Source organism: Thamnophis elegans, chromosome 9 (genome assembly GCF_009769535.1).
Source record: "Thamnophis elegans isolate rThaEle1 chromosome 9, rThaEle1.pri, whole genome shotgun sequence".
Taxonomy (NCBI): Eukaryota; Metazoa; Chordata; class Lepidosauria; order Squamata; family Colubridae; genus Thamnophis; species Thamnophis elegans.
Window position 1 is genome coordinate 55,937,328 of NC_045549.1, and position 22,274 is coordinate 55,959,601.

General features: G+C 41.0%; 1 protein-coding gene across 1 annotated transcript in view; it reads right to left on the bottom strand.

Annotated features, from left to right (window-relative positions):
* The window catches only part of PALLD (palladin, cytoskeletal associated protein), a 207,587-nt gene that overhangs the window by 160,464 nt on the left and 24,849 nt on the right, over window positions 1-22,274 (bottom strand). The window contains exons 2-4 of the mRNA XM_032224482.1: window positions 5,660-5,838; window positions 1,403-1,463; window positions 126-231 (exon numbers count right to left, since the gene is read on the bottom strand). Of these exons, the coding sequence (XP_032080373.1) occupies window positions 126-231; window positions 1,403-1,463; window positions 5,660-5,838 (346 nt within the window). The remainder of the gene's footprint in view (window positions 1-125; window positions 232-1,402; window positions 1,464-5,659; window positions 5,839-22,274) is intronic.

Below are 22,274 nucleotides of genomic sequence, written 5' to 3' on the forward strand. Positions count from 1 at the left end.
TTACATGGACTGTGTATATATATGTTTACTTCTCTCATGTTCTCATCATATGCTAAATAATAATACATAAATAATAATTAATGTAATAATCATGTAATGTTCTAAAGTAGCACATAAATATATACCTGCTGATTAGGCACAGAGATAGGCTGGATTACTGCTGTAGTAATTCCAGACTTTGGAGCTGACAATCCAATTGTCAATGAAACAGAAGTGCTTTTCTTCTGAGCCCTGGATTAATAAACAAATCAAAACACCGAGAGAAAGTCACTTGGAGTGCTCATAAAATGCTTCCCATTCCATGAAATAGAACACTGTAGAACCTTTTCTCATGAGTAACTCATTCGCTAAATTCCACACTAACTTTCCACCCTGTTACTTATTTGGTAGTCAAGTGGTAGAGAATAGGAATTTACATACATTAACTTAAATTTAATTAAATAGTGACATCAGGAAACTTTGGGGAACATCCTCAAGAGTTCTAACAACTTGTTTTCTCTGAGCATACACCCAACCACAATTATTACATCCTTTTCTTCTTGCTCTTAGCAATTTAAGCGGGAAAACCATATACTTTGAGCCCTTATCTTTAATCAGTTAACATTTTAACAATAAAAATTGGTCCAGGCTGTTAATTATAGACAGCTTAAAGTAAAGCAAGTGGTTTTTTTTTCTTTCAAGCCGATTTCTCAAATTTTTATCTTTTTTTTTTTTTTTTTAAAAACCAGGCATTCTACATTTGGATTGATAGTTATATTTTTGTTCTAACAATCATATAAAAATTGTGGGTGTAGATCTTTTCCTTAGCAAATTTGTTGTCAAAATTTCAAATTAAACAAGGCGTTATCATCATTGCAGTACCCTATTTTTATGCCATCCAATTCAGAAGTAGTATTCACACAGTTCTTGTGGATAAAAGTGATAACATTTTGTATGCCAAGTTGCCTAAATCAGCTGAATTACTTAGTATAAGACATTGTGATTAGGGACTTGCAACCAATTATCTACACTTTCTATTGTCTTCAATAAGTAGAAAACTGCAGTTTCATCTGTTTCCATTGCAGTAGTGAAACTCTACCACCAATATTTCCTCATCAAATTCTTTGTATTTTAGGAAATACTTCTTACATAAACACCAGTTATACATTACAACAAAGATAATTTTACAGATATGCTTGGAATCTATCTTGGGAATATGAACTAATTAGCCTTCATAGTTATCCTACTGTCAAGGTTCAATCCAATGCATCAACTATATTTAATTATTGACTAACAGTAATTCTTTCCCTGCATAAAGCAATTACAGGAGGAATATGTGAAGCAGAACAGCTTAGCAATTATCCTTTCCCATGGCCATAGAAACATTAAACACAACTTTGTTAGTTTTGTTTTGTAAACTCACTGGGGCATGGCTCCAGATTTTGTTTTGAAATGTTCACTATCAGAATCAGAGGAACTGGCACCTGCAGAAAAGTAGGAAACAGAATCATTAGTGATAACATCAGATGTTAACACAGCTGCACATTTATAAACAGAATATTTAAGACAGGGGTGTCAAACTGGATTTCTTCAAGGGCTGGATGCAGTTGTCCGCGGGTCGGCAGAGAGGGGGGAGATGGGACAGATGCTTCCTGCAGCACCCTGCCAGACAAAACGGGGTGCGGGAGTCCCCGGTGCCCCATTTTTGGCCTGGATGGCCTCCTTCAGCACTTTGACAGCCAAAACAGGGTGCGGGGGAGGGGGGGCTGTGCCTGTTTTGGCTGACAGAGGCACCATGGGCCAGTTCTTTGCTATTTCCAGGCCAGCCCCATGGGCCAGATTTAAGCATCCCATGGATGCTCCTCCCCAAACCTTTAAGACTGAAAGAGTTAGAGTTGAAATATAAAGAGATTGTCAACTGCCATACTGTTATGGACTATCTTGATTATATCTCCTTAGAAAGAATATGCTACTGTATGGTTGAGAAAAAGATCAAACTTCATTCCATGGAAACCCAACAAAGTTCATAGGGAGGGTTTCTTTCTATGATGGACTTCTTGGGTCAACAGTGAATAACAGTTATCAAAAATGTAGGTAGAAAATTAAGCAGGCAATAGGCAATTACAAAAAGGGAAGCCAACTTTGTGAATTGTTTCTTTGCACTTAGTGTCTTATAAATAGACTAATGTTCTGAAAACCTGACCTAAATTACTATATATTTTAAATAGCTGTAAAGCTATGCTGAAAACGTTGTTCTCAAAGTATTGTGATAAATTCAATAAAAAGAAGGGAATTCTTGATGAACTAAGGAGAAATGAGAGTATTGGATAGTAAATGGACAAATAAAATTACCAATCAAAGAGAATATTTGCACCTCAGGGTTGAAATGAGATGTTCTCTCTTCCTCTTTTCTCTTCCTCTCTTCTCTGTCTATCTCATCCTCTTTCTCTTCGTCTCTCTTCTCTCTCTCCTTCTTTTCCATTCTTCCATCACTTTCTCCTCCCTTCTCTTTCCTCTTTGTCTCTTTGTTTCTCTGATCCTCTTTCTCTTTGTCCCTCTTCTCTTTCTCCTTTTCCATTCTTCTGTCACTTTCTCTCTCCTTCTCCCTTCTCTCTCCTCTTTGTCTCTTTCTGTCTCTCACCCTCTTTCTCTTTGTCTTTCTCTCTCCTTCTTTCCCACTCTTCTGTCACTTTCTCTCTCCTTCTCTGTGTTTCTGCCTCTCTTCCCTCTTTTTTCTTCCTCTCTTCCTCTCTCCCACTCTTTTATCACTTTCTCTCTACCCAACCGGTCCCCATTCTTATCTTCGACTGATCATGTTTGCAATAATTTACCTTCTTTTCTAAATAGGCGAGAGTTGCCTTACCGGATCCCTCACTCACTCAAACACACACACACACACACACAAAACCATTTTTCTCCATTCCAATTCGGATCCTATAAATCAATTGCTCTGTGAAACATCTGTGAAAAAAATTTCAGGTGCTCAGGCATGAAAATGTGCCACTCAAACACTATACTTTTCTGCACATACTGAAAAAAAATTACAGGGAACATTGCGTGTAGGGCCATTCTGGACACAGCGAGGGACCAACCCGCAATGCATCAGCCCTGGCTCACCACAGCCACTCCCCCTGGCACACACAGGAAGCGATGAGCGTGTAGGGACTGGTGTCCCCAGTAAAAGGGAAGTGCTCCAAATACTGTCAGGCTGCGGGGCATGATGGACACTGGGATGCCAGGCTCCACACACTCGCCTCCTCCTATGCACACACCCAGGGAGAATGCCTCTGGAATGGGCCAAGGGCAACGCTGTGGGGGCCGGTCCCTTGCTGTCTCCAGGGCAGCCCCACAGTCCAGTCTAAGGCTGACCATGTTCTGGGCCAGGTGGGCACCATGAAGTTGTAGATCAGCATGTAGTAGAGCCCCAGGAGCAGTGCCATGCCCGTCACCAACTTCCACTGTCTTCATGGCCTGCTCACCTGTCCAGCCTCGCCCGCTGGGTCTGCAGTCTGCTAGCACTTCCCTTTCATTGGGACAGCCACTATCCTGCCTCCTGCCCCCACACGGGAAAAGCACGGCCACTGGCTGTGCTACTACCCTCTCCTCCTCCCATTGACCCTTCCTGGGCATGGAGGGAGAGAGGGAGGAAGAAAGGAAGGCAAGAGACAGAGAAGGCGGAAGAGAAGGAGGGAGGAAGGGATGCGAATGAGAAGGAGGGAGGAAGAGATTATAAGGGGGAGGGAGGAAGTCCTGCCTTAGTACTTAGCTACCAACAGCCCTGCTGCCCTTCCACCATCTCCTTGCCCCCTCCTCCTGGCCTCTCTTGGTGGTCTCCCATTCGATTGCTTTGCTTACAAAGCTGGGTGTCCTTGCATGGAGGCAGTGGGCCTCCCTCTAAACCATGCACTTTGTCCTCCTACACTCACCATGAGCAACCTGACCAAGGAGTGTGAGCACAGCAGCAGCCTTGAGGAGGAGGTAAGCATGACCAGTTACCCCCTTGAAGGTGTGGCTGGGCTGGGCTGTGGGGTCCCAGTGGCCCAGGAACTTGAGGACTAGGCTGGGTGCTTAACCTCTATTGTCAGGGTAGCAGCACGGCCTGTGCCACCATCTGGAGGTCCTCTGAGAAGGATAGCAAGGCTCCTCTGGTGGACAAGGCTTTGGTGCTCACCCTGGTCTCACTTTGCCCTTCTGGAGACCTCTGAATCCCCACTCCCAGCCTTTCCTCCCCACCCCACACCCAGGAGGCAGAGGATGACACTGCTGCATGTGGAAGCATGGAGGAGAAAGTTTGCAGGAAGCAGTTTCCTCTGAGTTCAACTTCTCCCTTGACAGATCTCTCTCCATACATGATTGTAAATGGGGAGTCACTTTTGAGAATGCAGGACCAGGGAGTGCTGTTCCCCTGCCTCCTCCTCTTGCTCTCCAGAGATCTGTCAAGGCAAAAGTTGGACTTGGAGGAAACTGCTTCCTGCAAACTTTCTCCTCCATGCTTCCACATGCAGCAGTGTCATCTTCCACCTCCTGCTTTGCTGGGAGGGGGTACCGGACAGGGAAACACCAACAATATTTTGGATTGGAGAAGAATGTCTCCTTTGGTGTGCTGTGCATGTGTGCACGCATGCAAACACACATACACACACCATCCACATCTGAGCTTGCAAACTGCTAATCATTCCTGGGCTTTGGAAAACCAATTTCGTTGTATTTAAGTACAATGACAATAAAGATTACACTTGGGGAGACGGCTCTCCCCTTCCTCTTTAGATAAAAGTCCCCAAACTTAGAATGCGGTGTGTGGATGTGTGTGCATGCGCTTCACTGCCAGCAGTTTGAGGAGGGTGAGGAGCTTGTGGGGCACCGAATTATCCCCTTGTCGAGTTAGTCAATGTGACTTATTCCCTTCTGACCCAGTTGTCTCAAGTCAACTGCACCCAGGTGAGGGGTGTCGAGCCGGCCATGCCCACCCTGCCACATCCATCTAGTTGCAATGACCCGGCTATGACCACTCAGCCATGCCAACCTGGCCACTATGTGTTATCTTAGTCTTACATGCAACTGGCCCTTTGAGGGCAACCGTAATTCTGATGCGGAAATTAAGTTCAATGAAATTAAGTTTGGTACCCCTATCTTAGTGCTTTGTATGTATGTCCACCGACGGGAAGATGATAAATTGGTAATTGACATGGATATGGGTGGTCGTGGGGTGAAACCATTTGCCAGAAAATGTTGCTTTGTGTCAGGCCATGTTATGAATGGGAAAGTCTTCATGAAAACTATACTTTGAAAATATAAAATACAAATCATTGCCACTAGAGACATGACCACACCATGTCATAATCATTCCCCAGCAGTTCTTGGATTTCAAAAATAAACAGGGTATCCTCTTGTGGAAACAAAGGTTGTCTGCCCTGTTTTACAACATTTCAGTCTTTGTTTAAAAACAATTTTCAAAAGTCTAACTTGTTGAAAAGGTGTAATTAAAAATAGAAGAACTGCTATATATAGCAGAACCGTAACAATTAACATTAGGCTTTTTAATCATTGTAGACACTGACAATTTAGACATGCAGATTCAGATTGCAGACCCATAAACTTATGAAAGCTAGGGCTATTGTTACAAATATGATAGTAGAAACCAAAACCAATGCATGACATTTTTATTGCCTTGTCTTCTTACCTTCAACAAATAATTCTGCTGACGAAGAACTAGAGCCAAGAGAATTGGAGGCCAGGCAACAGTAGCGCCCTGTGTCTTCTTCAAAAGCTTCTGCTATAATTAATGTCTGGAGTCCTCCACTTTCAGAACAGATTTGAATGTCAGGAGAATTTTGTAGTTCTTTACCTTCACAGAACCACCTTTGATCAACATTCAATTGCACGGTGAGAGACAAAGAAAAGAATCATTACCAATATTGATAATAAAAACACTACAAAACAGCAATACTTCTTTACATGATAACCTGTTGTTTAACCATTAGAGATACTGGCATTTGAATTCTTAAAAAGTTAGAATCATTTTGCAGACCTCTCTGGAAACAGATATTTATATGCATTTAGAGCATTACTTGCTAGTTGGCAGGTATAATAGTTAGTGTGTTGTTAAGAATTGTTCATTAGAGCCGAGGTGGCGCAGTGGTTAGGGTACAGTACTGCAGGCCACTTTAGCTGACTGTGATCTGCAGTTCAGCGGTTCAAATCTCACCGGCTCAAGGTCGACTCAGCCTTCCATCCTTCCGAGGTGGGTGAAATGAGGACCCGGACTGTGGGGGCAAGTTGCTGACACAATTTGCTAAAAAAATTGTAAACCACTTAGAGAGGGCTGAAAGCCCTATGAAGCGGTATATAAGTTAAATAAATGAATGAATGAATGAATGAATGAATGAATGAATGAATGAATGAATAAATAGCTTTGCTTCGATAAACTAACATGAAAAAGGCAGGGGTAAAATTCAGCAGCTTCTGACAGACTCTGGAGAACCAGTAGCAGAAACTTTGAGTAGTTCGGAGAACCGGCAAATACCACCTCTAGCTGACTCCAGGAGTGGAGAGGGAATGGAGATTTTGCAGTATTCTTCCCCTGCCATGCCCACCAAGCCACACCCACCAAGTCATGCCCACAGAACCGGTAGTTAAAAAAATTACATTTCACCACTGGAAGAAAGCCTTTCTAATCCAGAAATAGAGATGTAGGGACCCTCCAGATAATTTCCAGTATAGTTCCCACAATTATTTGCCACTGGTGTTGCTGGCTGGGAATGAATGGACATCCAAAACATCTTTAAGACTCGTTGCTTGCTGCTACTGTAGCCTACATGCTGGCAGGCCTGAAGGCCCAATGAAAAAGGGCATTGGAACCCTGACACATGCATTCAATGAAACAACTGAAGAGAGCTATCCATGTTTTCCCAAAAATACAACCTACTCTGAAAATAAGTCCGAACCAGATTTTTTGGGGGTAGGTGTGGCCAGCAGAGGCAGCAGCCCTTCCCTTCCCCGATCACTTCATGGCTGCTTGGCCCCTGAACCACGGACTGTGGATCAGCTAATCCAGTGAAGGCCAGGAGTTGTGTCTCTCTGGGTGCCTGGAGATGTTTTCAGTGCACTCTTCCTACCCCCAGCCCTGCCCATGGCACCAGGCAATCTTGTAGCCAAGGGACCCTCTCTTCTGCAGCTCAACTTGTGGCTCTGGAACAGGCGGTGCCCAAGCCTGGAGTTTGGGTGTTACTCATGCTGTTACTATGATGAGATAGAAAGCCATGCGGCCCATCAGAATTGGCTCCCCCCTGCCTCTACCTGGATGTTGCTACTTGAGAAAAGGACAAAAGGGCAGGCAATTCTGGAAGACTGTGAAAAGTGAGTGCTTATGGTAGAAACAAAGTGCAGCCTGTCCATTTCAAGCAATTATGTGTGTGTAAGAGAGAGGGGTGGGAGGGAGGGAGAGAGAATGAGATAGAAAGAGAGCACGAAATAGAAACGAGGGAGGGGAGTAACAAGAATTGCAGCAACACTGTTTGAAAGGATTTCCTCTTCATGGTTTTTTTTTCTCTCTGTCACACGCACACACACAAACATTTGATGAGAAATGGCGGAGGGCAAGCAACAGGATAAGGGGACTGACCTTCCCCTACCTCCAACTTGGTGCCTGCTCAGGGTAGCACTCTGAAGTCTGACCTGTATGTGGGCACCTCCCATCGTCCAATGCGAGAAATGGGCTCCCTTGCAGCGCCTCCTCTCCCACGGCATGAGCCCCAGGTCAAGCAACCTGTCAACCTGGGACTGTAGAGAGGGGAACCTTTTTGCCTCTTACAAACTTTTGGCTGCACACAAGGAAAGCAGAAGCAGCAGAGTCCCTGGCTTGTTTCTCTCCCCCAAACTCTGCCAGCAGTCTTCTGTCGGCACCAAGCCTCCAATGTCTAACCACAGGAGTGAGCTGGAGAAAATTTGAGCTACAGCCAGCTCCCCCACTATACCAGACCAGACTCAAGTGAGGCAGAATAGCAAGAGGAGCTGAACTTCAGTGAAAAGCCTAATAGGCTCAGGTGGGCGAGGGTCGTAGGGCAAACGGAAGATTTCCCCCACCTTAGAGAGAAGCCCAGAGGAAGCCATGCTGAACCAGGCCCTTTTTCTGATACAACAGGTTAGGGAGGGTAGAAGTGCCCAAGAGCATCTTGCACAGGCAGCTTCTCGAGGTCCTTATGTCACTTCAAAGATGGCCTCAATGATGACATCGACTACACCTGCGTCTTGTGTGGAGCCTCATGAACCCTGTGGGGTATGTGTTGGCAGCAGAAGTGGAGAATGACCTTGCCCAGGATCAACGCTGGAGGGCCTCAGACATGGGGGGAGGGGTACCAAGCTGTGGCATACCAATCCAGCAGACCCAATCTCAGCACCATGGCAACCCAGAGGGAGGAGGCAACAAAGCCAGCTCCATGGATCCGAGACACAGTGCTGAAAGGTTTGGAGGTCATAGAGTTCTTCTCCCTGCCTGACTCTGAGGGGTTGGGAACTCTGATCAACTCGGATGAGGCTAACAGCGACGGTGATGATGATCCCTTGGTAAGTTGGCATGTGACCCCTGTAATCCCTGTGGAGTTAATGGTGCCCTCTTCAGGGGCCCAAGGGAGGATGCTGGTTTTATTGGACTTGGAGCATAGTCAGTCCTGAAGTCATTGAAAAACTGGGACTGGGATTGAGACTCAAACGGCTGCAAGTGCCCATAGTGTTTTGCTAGCTAGATTGGACTGTAGCTGGAGAGGGCCCAGTTCACTTTATAACTGAACCAGTAGAGATGAGAATGGGAAAGCATAAAGAGACTCTGAGTTTTATAATGGCACCAGGGATGGCGAGGCTGCTCCTACTTGGATTGTCGGCTGCAGAAATGGAACCCTGAAGTGAATTGGAGAAGGGAGCTTTTAATGATTCATGGCCAAGGAAGAGGAAAAGATCCCAAAACCCAGCAGTGCAAGAAACAAAGAGCAAAGGGAGCTGGGAGCAGCAGCTCGGAATCACTCAATAAGCGAATCCAAAATCCTAAAAGGGTACTGGGACTTGAGAGATGTGTTTAGTGAGAAAGGCTCTGATGCACTCCCACACCATCGCCCAATGGACTGCAGTGTTGAAATTCTTTCTGGAGCTAAACTCCCAAAGACTAAACTTTACTCGATGACTCCATGCAAGCTAGGAGAGCTTCAAACCTTCATAGACAAGAACTTCAAATGTGGATTTATCACAGGAAGGCCATGACATGCAGCCTGAGTTTTGTTCCGGGAGAAGATGGGACTCTTTGTCTATGCATTGATTATAGGAGGCTAAACACAGTGTGCATAGAAAATGTCTACCTACTGTCGCTGATGGACATGTTGGTGCATCTAACCAAAGGAAAAATCTTCACTAAGTTAGACTTGTGTGAAGCTTACTACAGGGTGTGAACCAAGAAGGGTTATGAATGGAAAATGGCATTTAATTGACCCCTGGGATGTTTCCAGTTTTGGGTGCTCACTTTTGGCTTACAGCCCCCCCCCCCGCGGTGTTTATGCAACTGATCAATGAGGTAATGCATGACTTTTTTACAAGGGAGTGTTGGTATATTTGGATGATATTTTAATATACATTGAAATGAGGGAGGAACATGTGAAATTGGTGCAGACTGTCCTAAAAAGGCTCTGAGTCATGAACTGTATGCAAAACTTTCAAAGTGTGAATTTCACCAAGATAAGATTGATTACCTGTAGGAAATAAGAAGGAGTGGAAATGGACCCAGAAAAGGTAAATGCAGTGTTAGTGGGCGCCTCTCCGCACTAGGAGACAATTGCAAAGCTTTCCTGGGTTTTGCCAATTTCTACCAACAGTTCACCCCGCTCCTTTGCAAAGATCACGTTGCCAATCATCAACCTTTTAAAAACTAAGGGTGAGGGGAAGTCAAAACTGGGTTTAACCCATGCTTGGACTCTACAAGCAGCACACAGAAAAAGTTAATATATATTGCTAGTCTATGTAATGATATACCATATGCTAAATAAATAAATAAACTGGTCTTACAATGTCCTGGAAGACCTCAAACTTGCTGGAGAAGGCTAAGTCGAGCAGCAGTTACATACTTCAGCCTTTTTTCCTAGATATTTGTTGTGTTCATTTGATCCATCATTTTTACTCTTATTTGAACATGACAATGGCTTTGTAATTAAAATATTTACAATCAAGCAACAAAATGCAACATTTTTAACTGCATAATTCTGTTCCAGAAATTCAATCATGTGATATTGCAAGCTTAAAGCATTCCTTTATTAGTGAAGCTGCTTTTGGGTTTTCAAATAGATGTTTGTAGGACATTGAACTCTATGAAGCACTGGACATTTGTTTATTTATTTATTTGACTGATATGGTTGCCTATCTCAAGAATCACAACTTGAGACAATTCACAACAAGAATAAAAAAACCAAATAGAAATAATAAAAGCAAAACAAAGCAAAAACTTGATGCATTGGTTAGCCTTTTCCAACTAGAAAATAGTCAGAATACAACTTCAATGTGCTTTAGCTGGGGGAAGACTCAGCTCTTTACAGATCTCCAGAACACTAAAAGGGCTGCCAGATCCCAAGAATTCCATACAGGGCAGGGGCTGTTACAGAAAAGGCATGTTTCCTAGGCCCTGCTATATCATAACATTTTAAGAAAGGAACCTTAACATAATTTGCAATGCAGATATTAACTACAAGTAGTCCCGGACGTATGACCACAATTGAGCCCAAAATTTTTGTTGTTAAGCAAGATAGTTGTTAAATGAATTTTGTCCCATTTTATAACCTTTTTTTGCCACCGTTTAGCAAATCACTGGAGTTATAAAGTGAATCATGCAGGCATCAAGCAAATCTGGCTTTCCCTACTGATTTTTCTTGTCAGAAACTGGCTGGGAAGGTTATAAATGGCGATACCATGACCCGGAACAATGCAAGTATCATAAATACGTGCTAGTTGCCCTAAGCACAAATTTCGATCACGACAATGTGGATGCTGCAACAGTTTTAAGTGTGAACACCGATCATAAGTCACTGTTTTCAGTACTGTTGTAACTTTGAATGGTCACAAAATGGTTTAGTGGATGACTACCTGTATTATATATAATATAGATGATATACAAGTTATCTATATTATCACAAGGTTACAAAGAAAGATTTGCTTTTAAGTATCAAGTCTTGTGCTTTGTTTTTAACTCCAGATGCTTGCCATTTTGAACAGTATAAATACATTAAATAACACTCTGGAGGTACCAAGTAGGGGAAGGATGCATGATGAGATGAGTACCTACAAAATTAAACTATATTTACATTTATTGTGTGATGTTCATGTTAAAGGAAATGTAAAACAATGTCCACTTATACTCTATAGAAGATGCCATTTTTAATTAAGGTTTTCTACCCAATGAATCCTAATTATATTTGCCTGCTAGTGCCATTAGACTTGAGAAAGACACTTTATATCATTTTCTTTCAAGGTATCTTGCTATCTTTGCAAAAAAGACTCCATAAGGTAAGTTTCCCTGTTACATTTTTCCCATGAAAAAGTAAGGGTTAGCCTTCTGCTTCCATTTTGACAGCTTGGAGAATATAAACAGATCTTTGAAATTGACTCAAACTTCTGCATTTAACTACAAGACCACTCTTTGCATTATTACATTCTAAAGAATTAGATTTAGTATTGTATGTGTAGAATTGCTGATGTTTTAACAATATCCCTTCCTTGCACCCAGCCCAATCACAAGAATGAAAATCTGAATATATCTCAGGTTTTCTGATCAGACAGTGAATCATAGCCAGTTATATATTTAAAAAAACAAGTTTAAGCAGGATAGAATACTCTTATTACTGCTAAAATAAATCCCAGAGTTATACATTTCTCATAAATATGTAGGGATGGGGGTGGGGTGGGGAAAAACATGGTAGCTGCATGTTTAACTGAAGCATGCAAAAAATTCAGATCTAATAAAAGACTATAACTGTTGGGGGAAGAATAGTTGTGTATATGAACAGATGTTAATTTTGCTGAATAGCTGCATGATAAATGTTCTTAATATTGGAATTGGATATACAGAAGTAAAATACTAAGAATGTGATACTTTAATGACAAATGTTGAAGTATAAAATAACTAAAGGACAAATAAATTCAAAGTTGCTTTTAAAACAAACAGCTCTGCTTTTAATTCGCCAAAATTATGCCTTTTATAGAAAGAAGCTATATATACTACAGGGAGTCCTCAACTTATGCCACAATTGAACCCTAAGTTTCTTGTTAAGTGAATTTTGCCCCATCTTACAACCTTTCTTGTCACAGTTAAGAAAACCACTGCACCTGTTAAGTTAGTAACATGCTTGTTAAATAAACAGAGCTTCCCCATTGACTTGGCTTGTCAGAAGTTCACAAAAGGTGAACATGACCCCAGGACACTGTAACTGTAAACTGAGTCAAATATGAGTCAGTTGCCAAAAATCTGAATTTTTTCCACGTGATCATGTAGATTTTGCAATGTAAGTGTCAAAAACAGTCATAAGTCAGTTTTTTCAGTGCCGTTAAGTCGACAACTACCTATACTAAAGTTATATGCTTCCATGTTACAGTTATATTCAGCAGTCAACAGTGGTGTAATGGTTAAGGTATCAAGCTATAAACCTTGGGTCAGTCAATCACTTTCAGCTCTAGAAAGCAGATATTGGCAAACCACTTTGGAAATCATGCCAAGAAAACTGCAGACACTTGTCCAGACAGTTACTGGGAGACTAAACTGACTTGAAAGCACTCTCCCCGCACACACACAAAAATAGCAGTCGCTAGTGGAAGACTTCCCTCATTTTAAAAACTTCTTTATTTGAAAAATAAAATCGAAGACATAGTTTTAATAAAGTAGCTTGTAATTGTAAAGAGAACAATTGGATAGTATAGATCTGTGATGGTGAATCTATAGCACGTGTGCCACAGGTGGCATGTAGCGCCCTCATTGTGGACATGCAAGCCGTCGCCCTAGTTCAGCTCCACTGTGCATGTGCACATGCACCGTGCTTGCCAGCTCATCGTTGGGTATCTGCTGCACATGCACAGGGGGCAGGGGATGTATACACATGTGCAGGGGTTGGGGGGCATGCAGGGGGTGTGCATATGCACGATACAGGGCACATGCATGGGTGTGTGTGCATGCATACACAAGGGTGGGGCACATTCACGGGGCCAATGTGCATTGCATTTGGAGGGTTAAGACATGCACATTCATTCGCACATGCGCAAGGGCAATTTGGGCACGTCCGGAAAAGGTTAGCCATCACTGGTATAGCTAGTATAGAAATAGAATGATTCTGCTACCAAAACAGCACTTATAGCAATATAGTATGATTTTCTACAATTGTATCAAAAATAGAAAACATTATTATTGTGGATTGGCAGCATTTTTTTAAATTTGGCACTAAGGAATAGACAGTATGAGATTCTAATCTATTTCACATGTAGTTATTGGGGAAAGGATATCATACAAACATATCCTTCTAGAAAACAAAAAGTATTAGAGTAACTTATTAAATAGTGACAACAATGAGGAAAGTATGCAATAGTTTCTGGAACAGGTGGTTTAGAACTTGCAAATTTATACCTTAACTGCTCAGCCCTGCTGCCACGACATTATTTTAAACAAAGATTCAGGTGAGAAGACCAGTAACTCACAAAATCAGCCCCAAGATGAAACCAGATCTCGTATGCTGTCTCTAATATAAATTGTCCCCAGGATAACCTGAGACTCTGATTGCCATAATGGCCACAAACTCCTAAACCACCTATCCCACCTATCCCAGGAAGTTAGGTTGAAATTGCGCAGCACCATCAGCCTGTGGAACTCCCCCCCTCCCACCTTTGTGATGAAGTTAAGATCTCAAGCAGGGAAGCTTAGTAACAGTAGTATTGTCAACTTGGGTCTTGAGCTGAACTTTACAAATAAAGCCACACATCCAGTTATTTGCAGAACTGCAGCCTCACCCGAGTCTTAAGCGATAACTACCACAGCATTTCTCCTGCTGCAGTCTTATGGTTGATGCCAAATCTTAAACCCTCATGAACTCATTCCTGAGAGGTGACAATTCTCCAATCCAGGTCTCAGTAATACAAATCAGGTCTGCTCTCTCATCTGCTATAGATCAGATGAGATTTGTTGTAGGTAGACCTGGGTGTTTAGCAGCAAGAGCTGACAGTCAGGGACTCTTACTATCAGGAAACAATGTGGAAAGATAGAAGTTGGGAATGACTTGAGATAGACAGGTCTCCTTCCACATGACATGGCAAAACAAAGATATTGCCAGAGCATATTTGTACCATGATTAGCGACTAGTTGACACAGCCTAATAGATATTTTACTTTTCTCTTGAACGATAGTGATATGTGAGAGATTATCAGAAAATCTTTTTGAATTAATTAGGCACAATAGTAAAAATTGATTGGTTTATACTGCCCTGAAAAAAATATTTTCAGTTGAAGATCTTCCTCTGTGGCAATAAATTTCCTTTTCTTTACATGCAAGTTTCCATCTATCTGAATATGAACTAATAAATACATTAATTCATCATCCTTAGATATGCAGCATACTTCAACAAATGATAAAATACACTTGATTTACTTTTCTTACAAACTATGTTACTTATAGAAAAATCTAAACTACTGGGCTTTTAAAATAATTTTAAAAAGCCACACTATCCCATTTATAATGTAAAAATGAAAGTAATTATAATGAATATGTGCAGTGTCCTACCCACTCCAGTTCTCTCTGTACCCTCAAACACAGACTAATAAACAAAACATATTCAAAAATGACATGCCTTTTTGGGAAATAAGCACATTTTAATGGATGCCCTTTCATAAGTACTGATTCATTCAGTATTAAGTAACATTAAGTATAGTTATAACTTTTACTAAAACTTAAATCAGAATGCTTGTCAAACTTCTATATCAGTGGTAAATACATGGTAAGAAGCCTCATGTTGCCCACTTTTAGTCTTTTAGATAAGTTCACACAGCCTTCATGTGTTCAGTTTTATCCAGTTAACCATTTGGCAGAAGGTCATTGTATCCCAATTTACCCAGTGGTGGGATTCAGCCAGTTCGCACCAGTTGTTAACTTTCTGAGCAATTTGGTGAACTGGTTGTTGGAAGAAATCATTAGGACAGAGAACCAGTTGTTAAATTATTTGAATCCTACCACTGAACTTACCCCACAGAAGCTGATACGTTTTTGAACAGCTTCCAGTGCCAATACTCCAAATGGACAATAGGCTTGGCTAAACTATGTTCTTGTCAGAGTCTTGTAAAACTTAAATTAGAAATGTAATTCTTACTCTCCGGAATAAAAACAAAGATCATCCTGATTTGAGAACTAGAAACAACATAAATATATTAATCAAACTTAGGGCAAAGATTTAGAGGAACCATTAATACACATATTTCAAAAGTCACACTGTAAAAATAATGGATAAAATTAATAATTCATTCTCCAGTTATAAAATTTCCATCTGGACATCCAATAACATTTTATAAATCATGATGACTCCAACTGTTTTGTGGTGACTATCGTAATGTGACTCTAGAATTATTAATGGTTATAATATTCTTGGAAGGTAAGACAAAAGCCTTTTACTCTCTGTTTCATAATTGGCATATTATACATAGTACATAAAAATATGTTAAGACAGGATAACTAGGTTCTGTCAAGTTTTATTTTGTATTGACTGGGCTATGTAATTTAAGCTCTTAGAGGATAGTTAAAACTGCTGACAAATAGAATCTACAATAGCAGTTCAAAACATAGCCAGAGGCCACTTGCTTTCCTTTCAAGATGAACACAATTGTTTAATGGGCTCTCAGACAAGTGTATCAGACCATCAACTCCAATCCTCTCCACATTTTGTTTTCTCATCTCTTTCTACCCTATTCCTGAACAGTGACTATCAAGGTGGACCATACAGGAAATGGGACCAAATTAGTTAATTCTGCATCACTATTACAGAATCTTGCAAGTCTGAAAATACAATTCTCTTCTGCCATTCCTTTTATATCGCAAAAATACTAGGATCTTCTTCTGGGCTTCCTGTTGTATCCATATTCTGCTGCAGTCCTATATCTAACTCTTCATCCTTGACTGTATCTCATTGCCCTATCTCCCAAATTTGTTCTTGAAATGCTGCTTCCTATTGAGTCCATAAAGAGAACCATCCACTCTTTCGTAAAAGCTAAGACAGTGGTTTTACATGATCAGCAAAATTAGGGGTGAATTTCCAGTAGAAGTTGGCAAAGTCCATAAAATACTGCACCACTTTTATGTCAGGAGAGGGACGTTCCTCTACTGAAACAGAACAGATTGTACCTCTTCTGGATCCATCTTGCCTTATAATGCAATTCTGTACACCAAAAAGGCTAATTGAGGCAGATCAAATGTACATTTTTCTAGCTTGACAAAAAGTCTGTGCTTTTATAATTCCTGCAATATTTTTTTTACATGGGTGACATGCAAGAACACATTTTTGGAAAAAACCAAGATATCTTGTCTAGTAAAACTTGTTCCTCTTCAGTAACATTTTAAACATAGTCCATCTATAGAGGTAGGCAATATTGATTTCTGGGTCCATTGTTCAAAAATATCATTCAAAATGTCCAAAATTAAAATATTTTATTCTACCCTAAAGTAAAGGTTTAACATAAAATGTAAAGTTAAGCCGGACAAGAATGCCACGAGCCTTATCCATTCCACAGGGGATTAAATACCTTATCTACCTGACTAGGTCTACCCAGGAAATTGGTATTATTCTATCCTCATAAGGCAATCAAGATATCCTGTCGCTACAGTTAATGTGTACAAGGCATACATGACATGGGAAGAATGTGCATTTAGGAGAATGATCAATATCCTGCCTGATAAAGTATAAAAACCTGTAACAAACTGCCCTTCGGGGTGTAGATTCTGCTTGAGCTATCGCTGCTGAACCTTGCACAATAAACCTTTCCCTTTGACAAAGAGCTGGTTTGGTCTCATTTCTGCAACATTTCTGGCGACACACGAAGGGACTGCCAAGCGATCTTTCGCTCCAGACAACTAGGACCTTGCGCCGGCAAAGGAATCCGAGCCCTGGGTACCTCAGGCACCATGAGGCTCTTTGCTTCAGAGGAACAGAGAAAGGATGCCTTCCCCGCCTGTGAGGGAGAGGAATGGATTTTCAGAGGAAAAATTGCAGACTACAGGAACCAGGAGCACTACTCAGATCCTGAGGACACAGATAAACCTCCAAGTGCTTCAACAACCCTCTAAAAGGATGCAAATGACCAGCTGTCTGCAAGGAATATAAATCCTTCCAATCCCCACCATCCTGTCAGAAGCTTCTTAGATGAGAAGCAAAACATCTTCAAAGAAAAAACAAGAAAGTCCAGTTGCCTCCTGAAAAAGCACCTTTGGTTCATCCAAAGGTTTCTAATAGTTAAAAAGCAATTAACAATTTCTGAAAGTAATTATAAAAGTAAATATGCCAAGCTAGTGTAAAGGTGCCAACCTTGGTTTGAGAAAGATGGCTATCGCCCAGACCTCTAAAATCAATAGAGTCCTTGGTCTTGTGCTCTTCTTGTGAAGAGTAACCATCTAAAGCACTTGGAGGTAATCTCAAATCCTCTGACAGAAAGAGCCAATCTACATGCTTTTAGCAGAGTTATCTTCAGTTCATCATTTCTTTCCAGAAGTCATATACATGTTCTGCTTTTCAACATCGTATAGTGGAAAAGAATACAAATCTGTCTTTTGCACTGAACACATCAGCAATGTGATATTTCATTCCCCTGCTTTCTACTGCACACACATATGCAAAAAAATGAAAATCCAAGTCCAAAAGAAAGATCAGTTACAATAAAGAATGATACTTCAACTCTCTTTTAAAAAAAATGTAATTCAGTACATATATTCCTCCAGGCAAAGGCTAATCATTTTTGTAAGGATTAAAGAGACTATTCTTCTCTTTCCCTTAAACAACCACAATTCCAACATGTACAGATGAAACTCAAAAAATTAGAATATCATGCAAAAGTTCATTTATTTCAGTAATGCAACTTAAAAGGTGAAATTAATATAGGAGATAAGACTCATTTCATGCAAAGCAAGATAGTTCAAGTGATTTGTCATAATTGTGATGACTATGGCTTACAGCTCATGAAAACCCCAAATCCACAATCTCAGAAAATTAGAATATTACACGCAATCAATGAAACAAGGATTGTACATAGAACAATATCAGACCTCTGAAAAGTATAAGGTATATTCCAGGCTCAAAGCATGCATATGTACTCAGTACTTGGTTTGGGCTCCTTTTGCAGCAATTACTGCCTCAATGCAGCGTCGCATGGAAGCTATCAGCCTGTGGCACTGCTGAGGTGTTATGGAAAACCAGGATGCTTCAATAGCGGCCTTCAGCTCTTCTGCATTGTTCGGTCTCATGTCTCTCATCTTTCTCTTGGCAATGCCCCATAAATTCTCTATGGGGTTCAGGTCAGGCGAGTTTGCTGGCCAATCAAGCACAGTAATCCAATGGTCATTGAACCAGATTTTGGTGCTTTTGGCAGTGTGGACAGGTGCCAAGTCCTGCTGGAAAATGAAGTCAGCATCCCCATAAAGCTCATCTGCAGAAGGAAGCATGAAGTGCTCCAAAATCTCCTGGTAGACGATGCATTGACCCTGGACTTAATGAAGCACAGTGAACCAACAACAGCAGATGACATGGCTCCCCAAATCAACACAGACTGTGGAAACTTCACACTGGACTTCAAGCATCTTGCAGCATGTGCCTCTCCATTCTTCCTCCATACTCTGGATCCTTGGTTTCCAAATGAGATGCAAAAGTTGCTCTCATCAGAAAAGAGGACTTTGGACCACTGAGCAACAGACCAGGTCTGTTTTTCTTTAGCCCAGGTAAGATGCTTCTGACGTTGTTTGTTGTTCAGGAGCGGCTTGACAAGAGGAATACGACATTTGAAGCCCATGTCCAGGATCCATCTGTGTGTGATGGCTCTTGATGCACTGACTCCAGCCACAGTCCACTCCTTGTGAAAGCCGCCAACACTTTTGAATGGCCTTTTCCTGACAATCCTCTCCAGGGTGCAGTCATCCCTGCTGCTTGTGCACCTTTTTCTTCCACACTTTTCCCTTCCACATAACTTTCTATTAATGTGCTTTGATACAGCACTTTGGGAACATCCCACTTCTTTTGCAATTACCTTTTGAGGCTTTCCCTCCTTATGGAGGGTGTCAATGATGGTTTTCTGCACGACTGTCAGGTCAGCAGTCTTTCCCATGATTGTGATTCCTACTGAACCAGACTGAGAGACAATTTAAAGGCTCAGGAACCCTTTGCAGGTGTTATGGCTTAATTAGCTGATTAGATTGGGACACTTTGAGCCTGGAATATTGCACCTTTTCACAATATTCTAATTTTCTGAGATTGTGGATTTGGGGTTTTCATGAGCTGTAAGCCATAATCATCACAATTATGACAAATCACTTGAATTATCTTGCTTTGCATGTGATGGATCTATCTCATATATTAGTTTCACCTTTTAAGTTGCATTACTGAAATAAATTAACTTTTGCACAATATTCTAATTTTTTGAGTTTTACCTGTATATATGTATACACACACTGTAATAGCAATAGCAATAGCAATAGCAGTTAGACTTATATACCACTTCATAGGGCTTTCAGCCCTCTCTAAGCGGTTTACAGAGTCAGCATATCGCCCCCACAGTCTGGGTCCTCATTTTACCCACCTCGGAAGGATGGAAGGCTGAGTCAACCTTGAGCCAGTGAGATTAGAACCGCTGAACTGCAGATAACAGTCAGCTGAAGAGGTCTGCAGTACTGCACCCTAACCACTGCGCCACTTCGGCTCATAGTCTCAGCTAAATCTCAGTCTGCCTTATTAGAACAAAGACCAATAGAAGTCATGAGCTCTTCTCGTTCATATACATGTCCATCGTAAGAAATCATCATTGGTTCAAAAGGGCTATTATAATGTACATAAACCTGACCCATACCTCCTGAAAAAAACCTATCCAAGGAATTAAAATAATGCATTTTAGACTTTCTAGCCAAATATAGTATGTATTAAAACATGCCATATCAGAGACATGTGGTCTCAATAAGGAAAAGAAATTAACACAAAAAAATATTCTGTCAAATGTCTGTTCCCTATTCCTTAAAATATCATTTCTAGCTAGTTCTGACCACAAAAAGACATTTGGGGGCTAAGTCTTTTAAACACTGGAATGTGCTTGAATCAACAGTTCCATGCTAGAATGGACTTTTGGGGAAACTTCCACTTCCCCAGGGTTAAGAATACCTTAAAGGTTAAAGCTTTGAAGGCAGAAAATGACATCATTGTTCATTCACCCCAGAGTGGAAAGAATCTGAACTGTTGTAAAGTCATCACAAGATACCACAAGCCACAGCTGTTCAATACTGCTCAGACAGAACAATTTAAAAAAAAACTGAAATACATAGATACCACAATTATTTGGCAAATACACTGAATGATGTCATTAACCAAACATGATTTTATATTCCTAAACCCAGCTATATATAAAACAGCCAATTGATGAAGAACATGGGCCCTTGTGACTTCTTCATTAAAAAAAAAAATAGATTTAGTCTTATTACATAGATGCTTTTTTAAAAAGTTGTGCTCTTTAAATTAAGTCCTGCATAAGTAACATGTATACACACTTTCAAGTATGAAATAATTTAGCCCAAGGGTGTCAAACTCGATTTCATTGAGGGCCACATTATGGTTGTGTTTTACCTCAGGGGGCTGAGGTAGGTGTGGCCAGGGTGGGCATGGCCAGCTTGATGTCACTCATGTTGGGGTCGACTGTGGAGGCCCAAGTGCTCCGCCAATGAAAACAGGCTCCAGAGCTCTGTTTTCAGTTGTGATGGCCTCTTGTACCTTCTGTCTGCAAAAGCAGAGCTTGGAGGGCCACAAGTGGCCCTCGCAAGCTCCATTTTTGGCTGCAACAGCTTCCTGCACCCCTCTGCCAGCAAAAATGGAGCTCTGTTTTTGCTGCCAGAGGTCATTTGCTGTTTCTAGGGCAGCCACACAGGCCAGATCTAAGCATTCCGGATCTGGCCCGCGGGCCTTGAGTTTGACACCCCTGCTTTAGACAATTATACTGCCAAACCATTGTGAACTTCCTTGACAATAACAAGGACAAGTTGTTCTCCACTTACAGCAATTCATTTGGTGACGATTCAAAATTACAAAAGTGATTTATGACCGTTTTTCACACAATCATTGCAGCATCCCCATGGTCACATGATAAACATTCAGACGCTTGGCAACTGGTTCATACTTATGATGGGGTTGCAGTGTTCCGAGGTTATGCGATCAGCTTCTGCAACCTTCTGCCAAGCCAAATCAATGGGGAAGTCAGATTCACTTAACAACCATGTTACTAACTTAGCAAACACACTGATTCACTTAACAACTGTGGCAAGAAAAGTCATTAAATTGGGCATACTCACTTAATAAATGTTTCACTTAGCAACATAAATTTTGGGCTCAACTTTGGTTGTAACTCGAGGACTATCTGTAAACGTTTGGATCAAATGTGACAAAGTAGAGCTGATTTACCCAATAATCCTTGGAGTTTTAGAATTCATTTAGTTATAAATCAAATATATTTCTGTGGCATACCTTTCTAATTTTGCAAACTCTTTCTGTTTTTTAATGAACATTGAACTGCACTATCACTTCCAGGTCAAATGAGCATACAAAATTATGCCAGATGGCATATCATTTTGCCCAGATTTCCTCAAACCAGCGCCCTCTTAGAGTGGTGAATTATATACTTCTTTTCATTCCCAGCCAGCATTATGAAATGCAGGCTCATCCTGTAAAATCACAACTTGGACGAAAAATAAAAAAACTCTCAATCTTACAGCCAGATTACTAATGCTCTCTCAAGATATATGAATAGTTGTTTTAGTCAAAAAGTCATCTAAAACTTTAATATTGGTCCCAATACATGCACACAATACTTTTAACATGAGATAGATTAACTTAACTTTTACTAGTATGCAATTAAGTTGAACATTTATACAATTGAACTCTACTTAACAAGTGGTTAGCACCTGCTTCCAGATGGATAAGGCATATTATTGATAAAGTATGAAATGCAATGTTAATATACTTTGATATAGAAGGAATTTTTCCAACAGTTCAATGTATACTCACAGAGAAAAC